Raw genomic sequence first — 15,547 nt, 5'->3', positions numbered from 1 at the left:
TTCTTTCCTTTTGAATTCCATTCAGTCTATGATTAATTTTAATCAATGAGCCAAACCCAAACATCTCAATTCCGCTGTTTTCATGATTCTTGGCCTCTTTGGCCGTTTCCCAATCTACCCATTGAGGACTAAGGATCAGACAGAAAATGACAAATATATCAAAGATCGACACACTGTGCTCTACTGTTTATTAACAGATATCTGGTCTAGTGAACCACAAACTGGTGGCGCTAGTATTGTCCGCCGTTCCCTTAAGATGCTGGTATTTTTCTTGGCCATTCCGGAGCTTTTATCAAACAGAAGTTTCCAAGAGACCCTCGTCTTTTCTTCTTTCCTTAACGTCAACTATTTCAATTTTCACAAGTTTCACTCTATAGTTACGCTCTCTCCAATCTTGCCAGCATCTGTGATGGAACCTCAGCGTTACAATTAACCAAAATCCATAGATGCACCAAAGAAACAGACTGAGCACGATCAAACCCGCACCAGTCCACGTGTCGGTCAGTGCCATGTAGTGCCATGCCCCTTGCGCACAGAGATATGAGCTGGCAAACACCAGAGGGCTGAGGATTAGAAAGCAAATCAGGTCTCCGCAGAGATAACGGCGCTCGCGGCGGCTTTGGCCTTTCGTGAACCACTGGAAAGAAAAATAGAAAGGAAAATGGGCTAACAAGTTCAAAAAGGAATTCAGACAGACCAGCGTTTCCCCTGAGCGGTCCCATAAGTGCTTGCGCGGCGACTTTCATCCCAGTCAACACTCTTCTTTTTAATTTACCATCGAATAATTTGATATAATATTCTGCATACTTCCACAGGAAAACTGTACGTAAGTAAATAGTGATAAACTAACTCTCTTTATGGGTAAAAAATTTGTACCACGTTCTAGCCCTTGGACTAGTAGCTATCCCAGAGTATTAGCATTTGAGAACCTCAGAGGCATTTTAAGAGCGAAGATGAACCTTTCCTGAGAACATAACACAAAAAACCTGGTTAGGACTAGAACCCAAACCTTTTGATCGGGAGCAGCGCGCCTATAATGAAGAAACCGCATCAGCCACGCGCTTGTGGTAAACGAAAAAAAATATCCTTTAACAACGAAGAGGCTAGAGCTCAACGCCTGTCATCTGAGTTGTAATAAAAATATTTTAATTGAATAAAACATCTGGCTGCAAATAAAGTCTCTAGATATCATCAGCGATGATTTCAGTTTGAAATACTACATTCAATAAACTCTAAAATTAAAAACCAATTTACACTGGCTACGCCTAAACTTGTGACATGATTTCTGTCAAGAGGATAAAACGAACCTCCTGAAATGACCTCGGGAGTTTCCTAACGTGGAACTCATGGCCACAAATTTCACAGGAGTCTTTGTTGGCCTTTGAAAGCCATTCCTCCAGGCACTGAACATGACACTTCCCTAAGGTTCCTGAGCAGAGACAAGGACTGACGAGTAATCCACGAACAGTTTCATCTCTGCAAATACGACAAGTGTTCAACAAATCGTCTGACGAGTGAGATAGTAGTTCCAAATGAAAATTCTGTTCAAAGAGACAAAAAAAAGTTGGAAGTTAAAGAAAAACACCTGCAAAAAAAAATCGTTTAGTCTTTAGTCGTTAGCGTCTGATTTTGCATGTTCAGGAAATTTATTTACTAAAAATAATTCTTTTTTTAGATCCAATGAAAAGCTACTTGATTTCAGATCGTTTTTGAAATGCCAGTCAGCCAACCTGGAGCTCAATTTAGTTTCTTTTGGTGTTAATAAATTTTTACTTTGTCAATTTCCATTTCTTTCAGAACTATTCCTTGTAATATGAAGCTATCAAAAGAAAATCTGTGCGTCAGACGAAAAGCAGACAAAAATGTTTTTGAAAACAGGTTGAAATTTGATGTAACTATATACTTACATTTGATTGGTCCGAGTCAGCCGGGGATACTCTTCGATCTGCTATAGGAATGATATGTTGTTTTTCTGATCTCGAATCGCTTTCCATCGTGGCCAGAAAATTCTCTTGCAGCGATACTCCAGGTTAAATTTATGTGCTTTGTGTTTTTTCAAAAGCGGTTAAGGCTCCCGTCATATCAAGCTTAAATTTGCTGCTTTAGATGCTAATTAAGATTATGACGTATACGTCATTCTTTCTGTCGCACTTAATTCGATCATTCCGTTATTCAATGTTGTTCAACTTTTCTCCCGATGCAAGCTTTAAAATAAAAAATCAATGGCTAAATAGTCGAGAGGGACAGTTTGAATTTTGTCCATCTCAATCAAAAAAAAAACTACATCCGTTTTTAAATTTGTCTCTGAACTCTGACGTCACATAACTTCGACAAGCCGTCAGTCTGGAAAAATTCTCACTGAAAATAATAGTATGTGGGAGTACGACAGGTTGATGTTGGTATTGCGACATTTATCTAGACAATAATAAATTCTAAATTTTATCCGGATCAACGCATTGTCTATAAAAATGAATGAAGGGAAGTAAGTTTTTAGAGGAACTGTGTTCAACGTCGGTGGAAAAATTCATTTGGCTTTATCTACCGAGTTTATAATATAAAATTAGCCACTGAAATGAGTTTCCAAAGGGCCACAACTCGGAACGTTAGTTTTAGAATTCTTTATGGTGGCCAAACTCGCCTCAGTTGTTAAAATCCAATCAATTCATCTTGTCTTAAAAAAGATCGAGGAAAGATTTACGTGTAACCTCATACAATTCGAAAAGAAAGCCGTTGCCCCTAAGGTAATCTTTTTTTTTGCCATTGTTTCCTTCATCCAAGAACTGTATGCATAATAAAGTATGGGGTTATGCTGAAATCTCGACAAAAACTTTGGATTAGGAGAATAAAACTGAAAACAAATTTAGCCCACAAAAATAAGAACTCGTTCAACTCTCAAAATAAAAACAAATTTATTCTACAGAACACTCGGCGCCTGTACAGCTCAAAATAATACAGTTGATATTTGTCTGAAAAGTTAAAAATACAAAAATAAACATAATTACTACTGTAGCGCTTTTAAACAGACTGACGGCTGCTGGCGCGAGTCGGACATAAAATTCAAAAAGCCGTTCACATGGTCTTCACAATTTAACAAGAATTTGAGGAATGCACGAGTAAAGGATTTGGAAATTGAAGAGACCAAATTATGTACAGCTATTTACAGTTAAATTATTGTTTTTGGAAATAAACTTACTCTTAATCTTCCTTGCATATTTGTTTTTTGCTTTTGGGTTTCGCTTTCGTGGTGTTCTTAGACTTCAGAACTTTTGTTTTGTCCTTTCCTTTTTCGCTGGTTTTTTTGCCCGTGGAAGATGTCTTACTCGCACTTGGCTTTGCTGCAGGTTTCTTGGTCTTCTTTGCTTTCATAATTCCTTCACTGCTTTCTGCGACCGTAGACTTTTTGGCTTTAGGCTTCGACTTCTTTTCCACTGCAGTGTCCTTAGAACCCTCACGTTTCTTTTTACTTGTACTTTCCTTGGTTTTATTTGAGGACTTTTTCTTTGGTCGCCCTTTCTCTTCGTTCTCTTTGTCTTCGCCGTCAACATCCTTCGGTTGTTTCTTACTGGTTTTCTTAACTTTACTCGCCTTCTTCTTGTTGTTGTTGTCAATATCCCGTTCAGCGTTCTCCTTCTCTTTCAAAGCTTTCTTTTCCTTCTTTAGTCGTCTCTTCTCTTCTCTCTTCTCCTCTTCTTTCACTTCCTTTGAAAGTTTAAACGAGCCCGAAGCTCCAGCTCCCTTCGTTTGCACGAGGCGTCCTTTACCGACACTTTTGACCAGCGCAAGTTTAATCTGATTGTTAGCGGTCTCACCGACCAGATACTTTCCTTTGATGTACTTGGTTATGGCTTGTCGAGAAGAGCCTCCCTTCTCGTTGAAATATTTGACTGCTTCTTCCACCATTTCAGTATACTTTGGGTGTTTAGGTTTAGCGATGACAACCTGGGGAATAGAGTCTTCTTCAGACATGGTGAGACTTCAGTTCTAGAAAAACTACAGGCAGTTTTAGCTTCAAAAAGCAGGGCTCAAAAGTAGTAAAAAGACCTGCGAAATGGGGATTATATAACCCGGCCTGTACCAAACACGTGCGTGGGAATGTTTCAAATCATGACAGAATTGATTAAAATTTCCTCCTCAGAGACGTATTCTTTTTTGTTTGAACAGGCTGAATGAGGTTCATTTACACATTCTATAGCGTTGTTGCATTTTGATATTAGACCCTGAAATTGCTAATTGCTCATCTTCATTATTCAGAATAAAGGCGATGAAACTTAAGATAATAGATGTGATCTAATATTTCAATCGTTTATTCATAAGTTTTTGGTTCCTTTGAAGTCCTGAATGGACATCATCTCTATTGTTCGGCGTCTTCCATTTTATGAAATGCCTTTCTTGAGAAAGTTTGAGAAGGGGGAAGGGGGGGGGGGGGGTTGAGGTGAGAGGAAATTCGCAAAAATTAGCGGGAAATTTGCATAAGTGTTGGAATACTTGACCATGAGAGGTTTGATATGAGACTCTTTCCTCGCATACGCTCACAAGGTTCAACAGTTGCGTCACAAAAAAAGGGAAAGAACATTAGGGTGGGTAATATTTGGTACCTGGATAGGGCAAAGAGCTTTGAGGTCGACAGTGACATTAAAATGACATTATACGTGGTACCTGGATAGAGCAAAGAGCTTTGAAGTCGACGGTTACATTAGAATGACATTCAGTAGGTACAGGAGGATAAGGTACAGGACTGTGAAATCACGTACAGTCGGTGCGTCCGATTGAAAGATTTCAGGGGAAAGTTCGCAAACTGGGATACCGCCTTCATTTTCGAACAAATACTAGTGGACGTGAAAACTTTTGGGCTGGAATCAAATGAGTAAAAGGAGAGCATGCCTTGACTTGTCCGTCTGTATCTCTATTCAGTTTTAAAGAAAGACACAAATACAATTAATGCTTTATTCTACACTCAAAGAAACAAGAATTGTTGAATAAAAGATTTGTAAATTTTCATGTATGGAAATTACGAAAATGTTTGAGGTCAGGGGTCAACGAGAGAAAAGAGATTGTCTTTGTATTGTGCCCCTCCTTTTTCCGATAAAAAATAAATTCGAGTATGCCCTCAAACTGCAAATCAAATTTCTTTGATTTTTATTTGCTTAAGGGTGGGTAATGTTACCGAGGAAAAAAAGGTATACCAGCGGGCCATGAATTCAGTCATTCTTAATTAAGTGGGCGAGGCAGCGACGGAAACGCTTTGTCGAACGGTGGAGGTTTTTCCGCTCTATACCCTTTTGGACCTCTTTACCATTTGTGGAGCTGAAAAAGCAATCAAAGATGCTTTGTTAAGACGCGTGCTTCGATAAGTTCCTTATGCTCAGTCAATTTGTATTGATCGAGTTTTCATTGAGGCCGCCGCGTGGAAAGCTGGGATTTTTGTTCCCGCCCACCCCTCCTTTTTGAGCTGACCTCCCATCCTCTTCCGCCTTGCACCAGGGGTTAGCATATCCCAGACCAAAGCGATACCTCACATCTCATAATAACAATACCCAGGAAGGAATATTATATTATGCTAACCCTTGCTATCCCATAATAAAACTTGACCGAGAGAGGAGACAGAAAGGAAAGAATCTGGGAACGAGGTTGCGACGCTCAAAATTCGCCATCTTGCTTCTTCTTTGAAATGACTGTAAGTAATCAGTGGGATGTGGATCTTCATACCTAATAACTGACCAAATGAGGAGTGAGATATAAAAAAAGATCCGTGAATACTCGGGGTAGAGGAGATGAACGAAGATACGACAGACGAGCTGGCCCCAAGAGCGGAGATCTTCAGATCAAAACTCATCGAGGATTTTCAGCTTATCGACAGGGTTGCCAATAGTCGCGGCACAGAACCACCAAAATACTATTCCAACGAAGTAACAGGTATCTGTTTTTTCACGATATTCTGTGAAATCTTTCAGGTATGCTGTTTAGCAACCAATCATTTCTGGTCAAATATTTCGAGGAAACTCTTCGCCTCTAAATATCACTGGGTATGACGTTGGCAAAGCTTGGAGGCAACAAGTCTTTAAAAATTCTTCTCCCACGTTTCCAGGCTCTATATTCAGTTTTTGAGATCGTAGATTTTTTTTAATATGTTGCCCGTAAATTTTGTTTCAGACGACGAAGTTATGAAGCAACTTTTAAGAGAGACTCCCCAAGGCTTGATCAAGTTTCAAATCTACTCTAAGAAAGATGAACAGCGCTTTGCAGATCGTCGCTTGAACAGAGTAAAGAACAAAAATGCTATTCCACTTGGACCATGGGCACACACTGTCATAGAAGGTTTGTTTAATGAATGATGATGGCTTATCGTTTTTTACTCAAATGATCATGGTGCGTTCCAGTTCCATCATTAATTACCCTTTATTAGAACAGAAAGGTGCATTGATCAAGTTTGGGTAAATTGGCTGTTAACAATGTGATGTGATTTAATCTATCAACAGATCCAAGGATTCAAAACTTTATGATGATTTTGATCATAACAAATTCTATTGTATTGGGAATCCAAGCCGGTGAGCAAAAAATGCTAGTATCCCAAATGTGCTATCATCTTACTTGTTAATGAAACCCTTGAATTAAAAATTGGCACTCTATGCTGTCATTTTTCAGAAATATCCAAAATTGAGGATTCCTCACTGTATGGATTAAAATTGGTTTTACAAATTTTTGATTACTGCACATTGACCATTTTTGTACTTGAGATAATCCTCAAGTGGATTGATGGATTCTGGAGTTTTTGGAAAAATGGTTGGAACATTTTTGACTTCATTGTGACCGTAATGGTATGTATGAGCACCAATTGTAACATTTCAGTAATAGTTATTAACCTTCAATTAAAACGAATGAATGAGAGTGATCTTCACAGTATCCCATTATACCTTAAAATCAGTTTTCATATTTTATGCAGTTCTCTATACATTTTCTAAGGTGTTCACAATGATAATTTTTTCAACACTCGAGAGCTTCTTGAGTAGGTGATCATTTCATTTATTCTCCAACTTTAATGTCTGATTTAGGAGTGATATTGTAAGGAGAAATTAGATGCTAGTCAGTCTTAAGGGTTAAAGGGTTAATATAGCATAAACTAATATGCTGACATAGATGATTATCTTCAGTACTTCAGTCCTGCCCTTTCACACTACTATTTGTGCATCAAGTAGAAAAATATCTTTCATTTCAATCCTTTCAACGATTTTAGTCATTTGTGCCAGAAATCATTGAGCTGTCATCAGGAAAAAATACAGCAGAAGTGGCTGTCATTGCTGAAAACTTGAGAGTATTCCGAATTTTGCGATCCTTGAAAATGGTGAGAATACTTACTACAGTTATGGTTGTTCATTGGTGAATTATTTCATAATTATGAATATGGTAAAAATTATAGAAAACAGTACCCAAAAATAGCAAAGGTGGTAAATTTTTTCATTGAAATATGATTTGGAAGTGTAAGAATACAGTAATTAAATAACTATTTGTATAGAGTAAATGTAACATTTGTTATCAATCATTTCAGGTATCAAGGTTTGCCCAGCTAAGGATCATTGTCCTTACCATTCTCAAAGCATTTAAGGTATTGAAAGCGAAACAACTTACAAATAAAACATGGATTTGAGGGAAGATATCTTTATAAAACAGCCCAATTTAAATTAACTATACTTTCATTAGCCAATGTCCTCAGCCTTAGTAAATTCTTCACCTTCACCAATTACCTTTTATCTTTTTTCTAGTCAATGGCATTCATCCTCATTTTGTTGATGACTTTTATGTACATTTTTGCTGTGGCTGGAACAGTCATGTTTGCTTCATACTCCAAGTCAGAAAGAACAGACCTCAAGTATAAACAGAGTTTTAGGTAAATCTTCCGTCAAAACATTGCATACTTTGGTACTATATTTTGTTGGTGATGCCCCTAATTCTAAGGTATCACAATAGTAAATGTACACACCTGTATGTCCACAACTTACAGATTGCCTGACTCCCCTTCTGCTTCTTAATCTCTCTATTTCTATGTACATTGGTGGCTTAGTATTGTCTTACCAGTAGTTAATCAGCATAACACATCTATTGCAGCACCCTTGGTAATGCTTTGGTCACATTGTTTCAACTCTTCACCTTGGATCACTGGTATGACATCCTCAGAGATCTTATCAAAGTGGTAGACCCCATCACAGTCGAGATCTACATCATCTTATGGATCTGTATTGGAGCTTTCATATTCAGAAATATCTTTGCTGGCATTATGGGTATTCATGCTATGAGTTTCTTTAATTATAATGAGAGTAACCTGAAGCTGACTTCCTCATCTTCAAAGATTAGAGGGCAAAATTGACCTTCACATGATATTGGGATATTTGAACAAGGATGGGGCTATGGCCATAAGCATCTGATGGTCATGCTACCCCCCTCCCCTTTTTATTTGATAAAAACTGATTACTATTCTTGAACATGCAACCTCTTAGTATATCTCTTAGTCAGCATATGTGCTATGACCGGTCAATTAAGCAGGCTGTATTTTGTTGTATCACCCACTAAATACAAAAGTTTGTTTGAATTGAAATCGTCCTCCTCTTTTTGAACTTTAAGATGTGATAAATATCTTACTAACCAGGTTTCAGGCCATGAAAAGGAGCAGGAAAAAATTGGTCTGTAACTTACAGTTAGGACCTGACTAAACTTGGTTAGTTAGGGGTATATACACATAGTTTTATGATTATCAAATACTCACAACTTCATCTTAGAATAAAACAAAATTCAGCAAGAGACAGGAGAATATTGAATTTGGGTTAGACTGACATGGGAGGATTTTAGTAGTCTCAAGGCCATTGTAAAGCTATTTGATACTTGTTGCAGTCATGAACTTCCAGAGCATTCGAAGGGATTTTAATCAACAAGTGAAAGAGCAGACTGAAGCCATAGAAGCAGAACAAATGAGAAATCACTTAGCAGAGGAGCTGGAAAGAAAGGACAGATTGCAAAGTAGAACAAGGTATCTATTACTGAGACATCTGGTACAACAACGGACTCCAATTGAACTTTGGTGTTAAAGAATTTAGTAAAACTGCAAAAAAATTTTTTCATCTATCTAGGCGAACCAGCAGTTTGGGTGCTTCCCTGTTCCAGGAACTAGGAAAACAGCTTGAACCTATGTCAACACTAGCAGAGACTGAAGAGGAAGAAGAAGGAAGCTTTGAGCACAGAGATGACAGTGGAATTAAAGACTCCTCCTCTCTGCCTCAGGAAGGAGAAAATAAACCAAAACCAGAAACAAATGAACCTGACCCTTTAGCAACATTGGGAGACAAACTTGCTCAAATAAGGTAGCATAGTCCTCTTGCTCATGATCTTATATCAAGAGTAAGTTTCTTTGTGGAAGCAACCTGATCAGGTTTTAGGTTATGGAAAATGTCTAAGAAAGTAATGTATAATCACCACAAATACTGGTGGTGATTAATTTTATTTGAGGATTTTTTCAAAATTCAAAGTCTCAAAATTAAAGTCACTTTAACTCTAAAATACAGAGAATCAGATACAATTAAGAGTTAAATTTTCATCTATTTCCCAACCATTAAAATGAAAGTACTCTTTCAACTGACCAAATCCAGCTGATTGGTGATCCATGCATAAGAGATGGTTGTTGTTGTTTTAAGGGAGAAGAGGAACAGCTGGAGCAAACAGAGTGGAGTTGACCAGCAGCCAATACCAGAATTACATGGAGAGTTTGCTCATGACAAAGCTAAAGACATGACAAATGGTTAGTTTTCTTTCTTCTTACAGTGTATATGTGGAAATCTAGGTTGACATTTTGTACCTTACACTGATGATGGTTTTACCCTCCCCACCCCCACACATACCCTCCTCATTTCTGTGGTGTTTGGCACTTTCCTTTTTGGCAAAGTTTTATGTTAAATTTTCTAGACTGGATCACAACAGTTCAAGCAAATCTGACTGATCTTAAGAACCACCCTGTGGAGACACTGTGGCAGAGAGACACGCTGTTCAGGTAGGAAAAATAGCAAATAAACAAGGAGCCTCAAAATAGAATGCTTCAAACAATTGATGGATTAAAATTGTGTTTGAAAAAGAAAAGTCTCTTATTTTTTAAATTAATTGTGAATATGTGCTGTAGATATTTCCAGTTAATGGAAGCCTGGCAAGAGAACCTTGCTGAACGACAGCAACTCTTTCGTATGGCTGGTGAGTGAAAGGTTAATTGTCAATCACTGACATTTCTAACTTTACTAAAACTGTTGGCAAAACTGAAAAATCTCAGTGCTGGTCTTGTAATCATGAGAAATATGATTTGTTTCCAGTTTTCTACACAGACCTATGCTAAAGCACTTAAATAATTGATGTTTTTTTTTTTTTTTTATTACAGGCCAAGCTTTGCTTAAGCTCCATGATACTTGATCACAAATTAAGCCTTTCTTCTGACAAGGACTGTTTAAATTTAAACACTCAGGGTATTACGGTAGTTAAACTACATTGTCTTGTCTTTGAGAAATTTGTACATTGTGCTGGTTGTAAACAGTTCTGTAAGAAGTCATGATCCTGAAGTGTGGGACATTATCAAGCTGCAAGTTCTTCTTAAGCAGCTTTGTGTTCTACTCTTATTTATGGTTATTTTCGAGATTCCAAGTTCTAATAGGAAGAATTTTGGCTTTTAAATTATTTTTACTACTTAAAAAAGATTCATCCTGTCCAGTTTTGAGATTAATTTATTAGATGATGTTGGCAAGGTTTATGTAAAACAATAGTGGAATATTGTACCTTTGTTTCTAGAGTTGCTTGTAATGATAAGTGTCCTTCATTCAGAATTCATTTAATTATTATTGAAATTTAAGGCATAAGTATTCAAATAAAGCAGCCAAATTCAGAAAAAGTAACTGAACTTTATTTTGCTTGGTTCTAATCTTTGTAAATAATCAAACTAACATTCAGTGGCAAGCTAATATTCAGCGATTCTTCTTGGTCTTTAGCTGTTGTGGAGGGACAGGGTTTAATGTTGGGGCATGTGTGGAAGCAGCAATCTTGTTAATGTAGTATATGGCTACCATTGAAAACAGAAAGCTGAAGAGTAAAAAAAAAGAGTATTGAATGGTTCAATATAGTTTGAATTTAGTTTTGGGTTCTTCAGATTTTAATATGAACAATATGATGGATTAAGTGGCCAAGGCCAGTGCTGTGAACTCTGAATTAAGGGGTATAAATTTGATCCCAGACTGGGTTATCATTGCCTTATGATAACAACTAGTGGCTTAATACAACAACAAAAGTAAATAAATGTACAACCAACAGCACTGTTAGAATGGTAAAAAAATTGTCATCAACTTACCAGGTTGTTACACAAACTCTGTGGACTAGGCCAGAGGCAAACATTGCAACTACCAGACAAAGTATAACTTGAAGAAAATTAAATAAATGCAATATATTAAAAAGACATGCATGGATACTCAGTTGATGATAGGTAAATAAGAAATTGGATGATAAAAAACTGGATTGGACACTAGCATATCCTTAATACTGTTCATTGTCCTTTGTTTCCAAGTTGTACCAGCCATTAGTGTGTTAATTTTATAAAGGGAGCAAAATAGAGGATCCAATAAAAAGAAAGAAAACTAAAAAGAACACATAAGTCTAAGTTTAAGATACCAGGTATGAACTACTTTGGTGAAAGGTGAGGATTGTCACTACCTGGAGCCCACACTTTGATGTTTTCTAGTGGTTGGTATGGTTAATGCAAGGCTGCATCTATAGTGATAATTACTCACAAGAGCCAAAACAGTGCTGTTATTAGAAGCTGGTGGAAAGCCACTGGCTGTTAGATCATGTTGTGCTAGCTTCTTTTTGAGTTGTGTTCAGAGACAATAAATAATTAGTGGTTCAAGAAATGTCTCATTTCTTTAAACCAATATAAACAACAATTGGATCCTCATCAACAAAATTCAAAATATGTACCTTCTGGGAACAGTTTTGTTTGAAAATTTCGACCAAACATGGTTGTTTCCAAATTTCCTACTGCCTGGTGAATTAAATGTCAAGGAATACGCAACTCGGATGTTAAGACTCACACCACTAGAAAATCACTTCAAATAAATTAGTTTCATAAACAAGATGCTTATTTCACTGGCTTCTAACAATAATCTAATCACGAAAAAATTACAAAACTTGACCCAGATATATAATCCCCTTCAGATACCGTCTTTGATTACTACTTTTTTCATACGAGTCTCTGAAAAGTACCATCAAGAGACATTTCAAGCGTTCAAAAAAAACCCTGTAAAGGTTTACTACACTCAGATCAATGGAAGTCTTTGTTCTTGGTGAATCTGGATGCTTTCAACGTATATAATGTCAAAGAATCACGAAAATGAAATCTTTCCAGCCAAGCCTTAGATTAATATCCTAGAGCTCACATATGATCTTTCATAAATATTAGAGGATACAGTTAGGAGGAAGACGAAGAACTGTGATCCTATGAATCCCCCCAATATGGTCATCCACTCGCTGGACGCCAAGTTTGCTTTGAACATTTGCATTCCAGCGAAAGTCAGCACGGTTAATGTTGTCGCAAATAGGAACGAGGTAGACGACGGAAGAGCTGTGATTCAAAACAACCGTATCATTGTTAAATCAAAGGAAAATTTCCAGATTTATAAGCGAATGAAGATATCATAGTAACACTCACCCATGTTGAAAGGGAAAAAGTGGACAACTCAGCTGTTCGCCCCAGTATTTCGCTGTCAAATATGCATACATTCCCGGATGACATGTAGGAACATGGCGGGTCATAGAAGGTCAAGTTAGCTAATATATTTTCCGCAAATTTCCAATGTTTGTAGCCTGTAGTGATGATGAATGAGTTAAATTTTAAGCCGAGAAGAATACCAAACCAGAATTTAGTGTGGAGGCTACGTCAGAGGGAGACTCATTTTCCAAAACCCGGAACTCACTGGCATCAAGCACGAGCTTTCACTCAAAACATTTTTCCAAATTTCACGATTGTGAATGTTGAAACACCTCCGTGCTATCTGCGAAAATTCTCACCAGATGGCCGTTATTTCGTTGCATTCTCATTAGATCAAAGCTCTGTTGAGGTGTACGAGTTCCAAGGGCCAAGTGCAGCTGAGGAATTGCTTGCTAAAGAATCGCCAGACATTGAGATAAGGAGCAGATTGTTCAGTAGCTTCTTCCGTCTCAGCTCCGTTGTAACCGTGGCACAAAATGGAGAGCATTTGAACAGAGAGTGTAGTTTATTTACTGACGATGGCCGTTATGTTATAGTTGGATCAGCTTCGTATGTTCCAGAGGAACCGCATCCATATTTCTTTGATATCTACAGCAACAATGAGTCGGTCTCTCCTAATCCCAGGTCACCTCTGGAAGACTACACAATCCACATCGTTGATATGAAAACTGGAATGCTGTCAGATTCCAGAGTGTTCAAGTGTGATAAGATATTCTTATCACACAATCAGGGACTGTACTTATACAGAGACCTTCTTGCAGTTTTATCTGTTCAACAGCAACAGATTCACATTTTTCAGGTTACATCCGATGGCAAGTTTATTGATGTGCGCACAATTGGTCGATTCTGTTATGAGGATGATGAGTTTATGCTGACTTGTGTCAGGAATGTTGATGCCAATGGCCAACCCATTGTGCGACCATACATGGAAACCTGTCTGAATGGACTGAAACATAGAATTCTGGCCCATCTGTGGAGATGTGCATATAACGAAGGCACTGCTTTAGCTATGGGGAGATTTTATCAGCATGTTGAACTGTTCAGAGCTCTGAGAATGTGGAAGATGCAACTTTTTGATAGTAGGATTTTGCTGATAAAGTATGCCAGTGAAGATGTAGTAACACTGAGGGTCCCAGATCCAAACTCACAGCCATCATTCTTTATCGTGTATGACATGGAAACAACCAAAGTCTTGGCTGTGTTTGAAAACACTTCAGAGAAATTGTTAGAACTTTTCGAACAGTTCTGTGACTCTTTTCGCAATGCTATGTTGCATTCACCAGCGCAATTCACTTGTTCAGCTTCAAGCAATATTTTTGCCCGCCAAATTCAAAGACGATTCAAGCACACCATTGTTAATGCAAAATATGGAGGGTATACTGAAGCTGTCAAGCGTCTTCTTGCTCAGTTGCCAATCAGCTCCCAATCTTACAGTAGCAGTCCTTATTTGGACTTGTCCCTGTTTAAATATGATGACAAGTGGGTTTCTGTCATGGAAAGGCCCAAAGCATGTGGAGATCATCCAATAAGGTACAAGGTTAGGTTTAGCTGACTTAAAAAGTACCACTAGAATCTTAAAACTGAAGAAAAATTTTAAACCCCAACATCCCCCACTGATATTTTTACACATGGCTCATTCTCAGGGCGTAAAAGAGGACAACTGAAATAGGGAATTAACCCTTTTCCCCCATAGGAGTGATTGACATCTTATTTCTCCTTACCTTATCACTGTTGCATCGACCATTAAGGTCATGAGAAGCTCTCAGTTGTGGAGCAAATTTTCAATGTAAGTACCACTAGAAATCTATTGAGAACAAGATGGAGAATATGCTAAGTGATCTTGGGGTGTAAAGGGCTAACAATGTCTTCATTAAATTTCAATGTACACAGCTTTGTAAAAAAATTGCAGTTAAGAACTTTTTTTCTGTTTATGATGAATTTGAACCTAGCAAAATTTGTGTTGCTGATGTTTCTTTCTTTTGCAGGTTTTATTCTAGGGATTCAGGGCTTCTGAAATTTAAGATCCACGCTGGTTTCTTGGGTCGCCCAATTCCACCAACAGGAAAGAGACTGGTGGCATTCACTTTTCACCCTCTCTACCCATTTGCTATCTCGGTACAGAAAACTAATGCAGAATATGTGGTGAACTTCCATATCCGACATCTTACTAGTGGTGTAGAACATACTTGAGTGTAATCTTAATCCAGGAACCCTTACTGTGATAAATTGTCATTTAGATGAGGACTGGGTTAAGATCAGCTTGCAAAGCAAGGTTTGGAATCTGCTCTCGAGATGTTTTTTAATCAAAATAGAAAATGTAGGTATTTATGTTGAGGTTCAATATTCTTGTTAGTTGAAATTTTATTTTCATTGGTTTCTTCACATAACCAGAAACCAAGAGAAGATAGAATTGTACAGATATATTCAGATTGTTTTTGTTCACAATAGTTTGGAAAAAAATGTAATAAATAAACATGTGATGCAAAGAATTGACCTAAGTAACTGTTATGTGGTTTGGTGTATTTTGTTGATCTCACTGGGGAAACAATTGTTTAATATAAACCAGGCTCTCTTTTTTTTTTCCACTCTTTCTTTTGCAAATTTTTGTTGATGGTTTGTGGGTTCATTTAAAGTCAGAAAGATAACGGACTTACACTCCAGCAACTGTTGGCCAACAGCTTTAGTGTCAGGTGCTCATCTTTATCATTCACTACTGCTCTAACGCATACACTGGGGATTTCAAACAACTGTAACAGTTGAGCGATTCCTCTT

At 37.6% G+C, this 15,547-nt stretch overlaps 5 protein-coding genes across 6 annotated transcripts; 2 read left to right on the top strand and 3 right to left on the bottom strand.

Moving 5' to 3' along the window:
- Positions 1-292: 292 nt before the first annotated feature.
- LOC131784053 (E3 ubiquitin-protein ligase MARCHF2-like) lies at positions 293-1,994 on the bottom strand. Its single transcript, XM_059100838.1, has 3 exons — positions 1,908-1,994; positions 1,308-1,541; positions 293-637 (listed from the first exon to the last, which is right to left on the bottom strand). The coding sequence occupies exons 1-3, from the start codon at positions 1,992-1,994 to the stop codon at positions 293-295; spliced, it is 666 nt and encodes a 221-aa protein (XP_058956821.1).
- Positions 1,995-3,056: 1,062 nt separating this feature from the next.
- On the bottom strand, positions 3,057-3,977 carry LOC131784220 (histone H1.0-A-like). The gene has a single exon (XM_059101023.2). It carries the CDS (start codon positions 3,964-3,966, stop codon positions 3,196-3,198), a length of 771 nt encoding a protein of 256 aa, XP_058957006.2. The 5' UTR covers positions 3,967-3,977; the 3' UTR covers positions 3,057-3,195.
- A 1,699-nt stretch (positions 3,978-5,676) lies between these two features.
- On the top strand, positions 5,677-10,842 carry LOC131784034 (cation channel sperm-associated protein 2-like). Of its 2 annotated transcripts, XM_059100815.2 has the most exons (14): positions 5,677-5,913; positions 6,151-6,315; positions 6,477-6,545; positions 6,643-6,815; positions 7,232-7,339; positions 7,544-7,600; positions 7,758-7,882; positions 8,101-8,273; positions 8,881-9,016; positions 9,117-9,347; positions 9,678-9,781; positions 9,946-10,030; positions 10,157-10,224; positions 10,406-10,842. In XM_059100815.2, the coding sequence occupies exons 1-14, from the start codon at positions 5,772-5,774 to the stop codon at positions 10,435-10,437; spliced, it is 1,668 nt and encodes a 555-aa protein (XP_058956798.2). In that variant the 5' UTR covers positions 5,677-5,771; the 3' UTR covers positions 10,438-10,842. The 2 variants fall into 2 exon arrangements, with proteins under 2 accessions (XP_058956798.2, XP_066021069.1); XM_066164972.1 differs by lacking the exon at positions 6,477-6,545.
- A 57-nt stretch (positions 10,843-10,899) lies between these two features.
- Positions 10,900-12,827, bottom strand: LOC131784891 (keratinocyte-associated protein 2). The gene is made up of 5 exons (XM_059101726.2): positions 12,716-12,827; positions 12,474-12,628; positions 11,986-12,049; positions 11,363-11,429; positions 10,900-11,097 (listed from the first exon to the last, which is right to left on the bottom strand). The coding sequence occupies exons 1-5, from the start codon at positions 12,717-12,719 to the stop codon at positions 10,983-10,985; spliced, it is 405 nt and encodes a 134-aa protein (XP_058957709.2). The 5' UTR covers positions 12,720-12,827; the 3' UTR covers positions 10,900-10,982.
- LOC131784881 (DET1 homolog) lies at positions 12,797-15,527 on the top strand. Its single transcript, XM_059101715.2, has 2 exons — positions 12,797-14,305; positions 14,761-15,527. The coding sequence occupies exons 1-2, from the start codon at positions 12,879-12,881 to the stop codon at positions 14,963-14,965; spliced, it is 1,632 nt and encodes a 543-aa protein (XP_058957698.1). The 5' UTR covers positions 12,797-12,878; the 3' UTR covers positions 14,966-15,527.
- Positions 15,528-15,547: the final 20 nt, after the last annotated feature.

Source organism: Pocillopora verrucosa, chromosome 4 (genome assembly GCF_036669915.1).
Source record: "Pocillopora verrucosa isolate sample1 chromosome 4, ASM3666991v2, whole genome shotgun sequence".
In the NCBI taxonomy this organism is placed as follows: domain Eukaryota; kingdom Metazoa; phylum Cnidaria; class Anthozoa; order Scleractinia; family Pocilloporidae; genus Pocillopora; species Pocillopora verrucosa.
The sequence above is the reverse complement of the archived record's forward strand: the minus strand, read 5'-3'. Positions and strand labels throughout refer to the sequence as shown.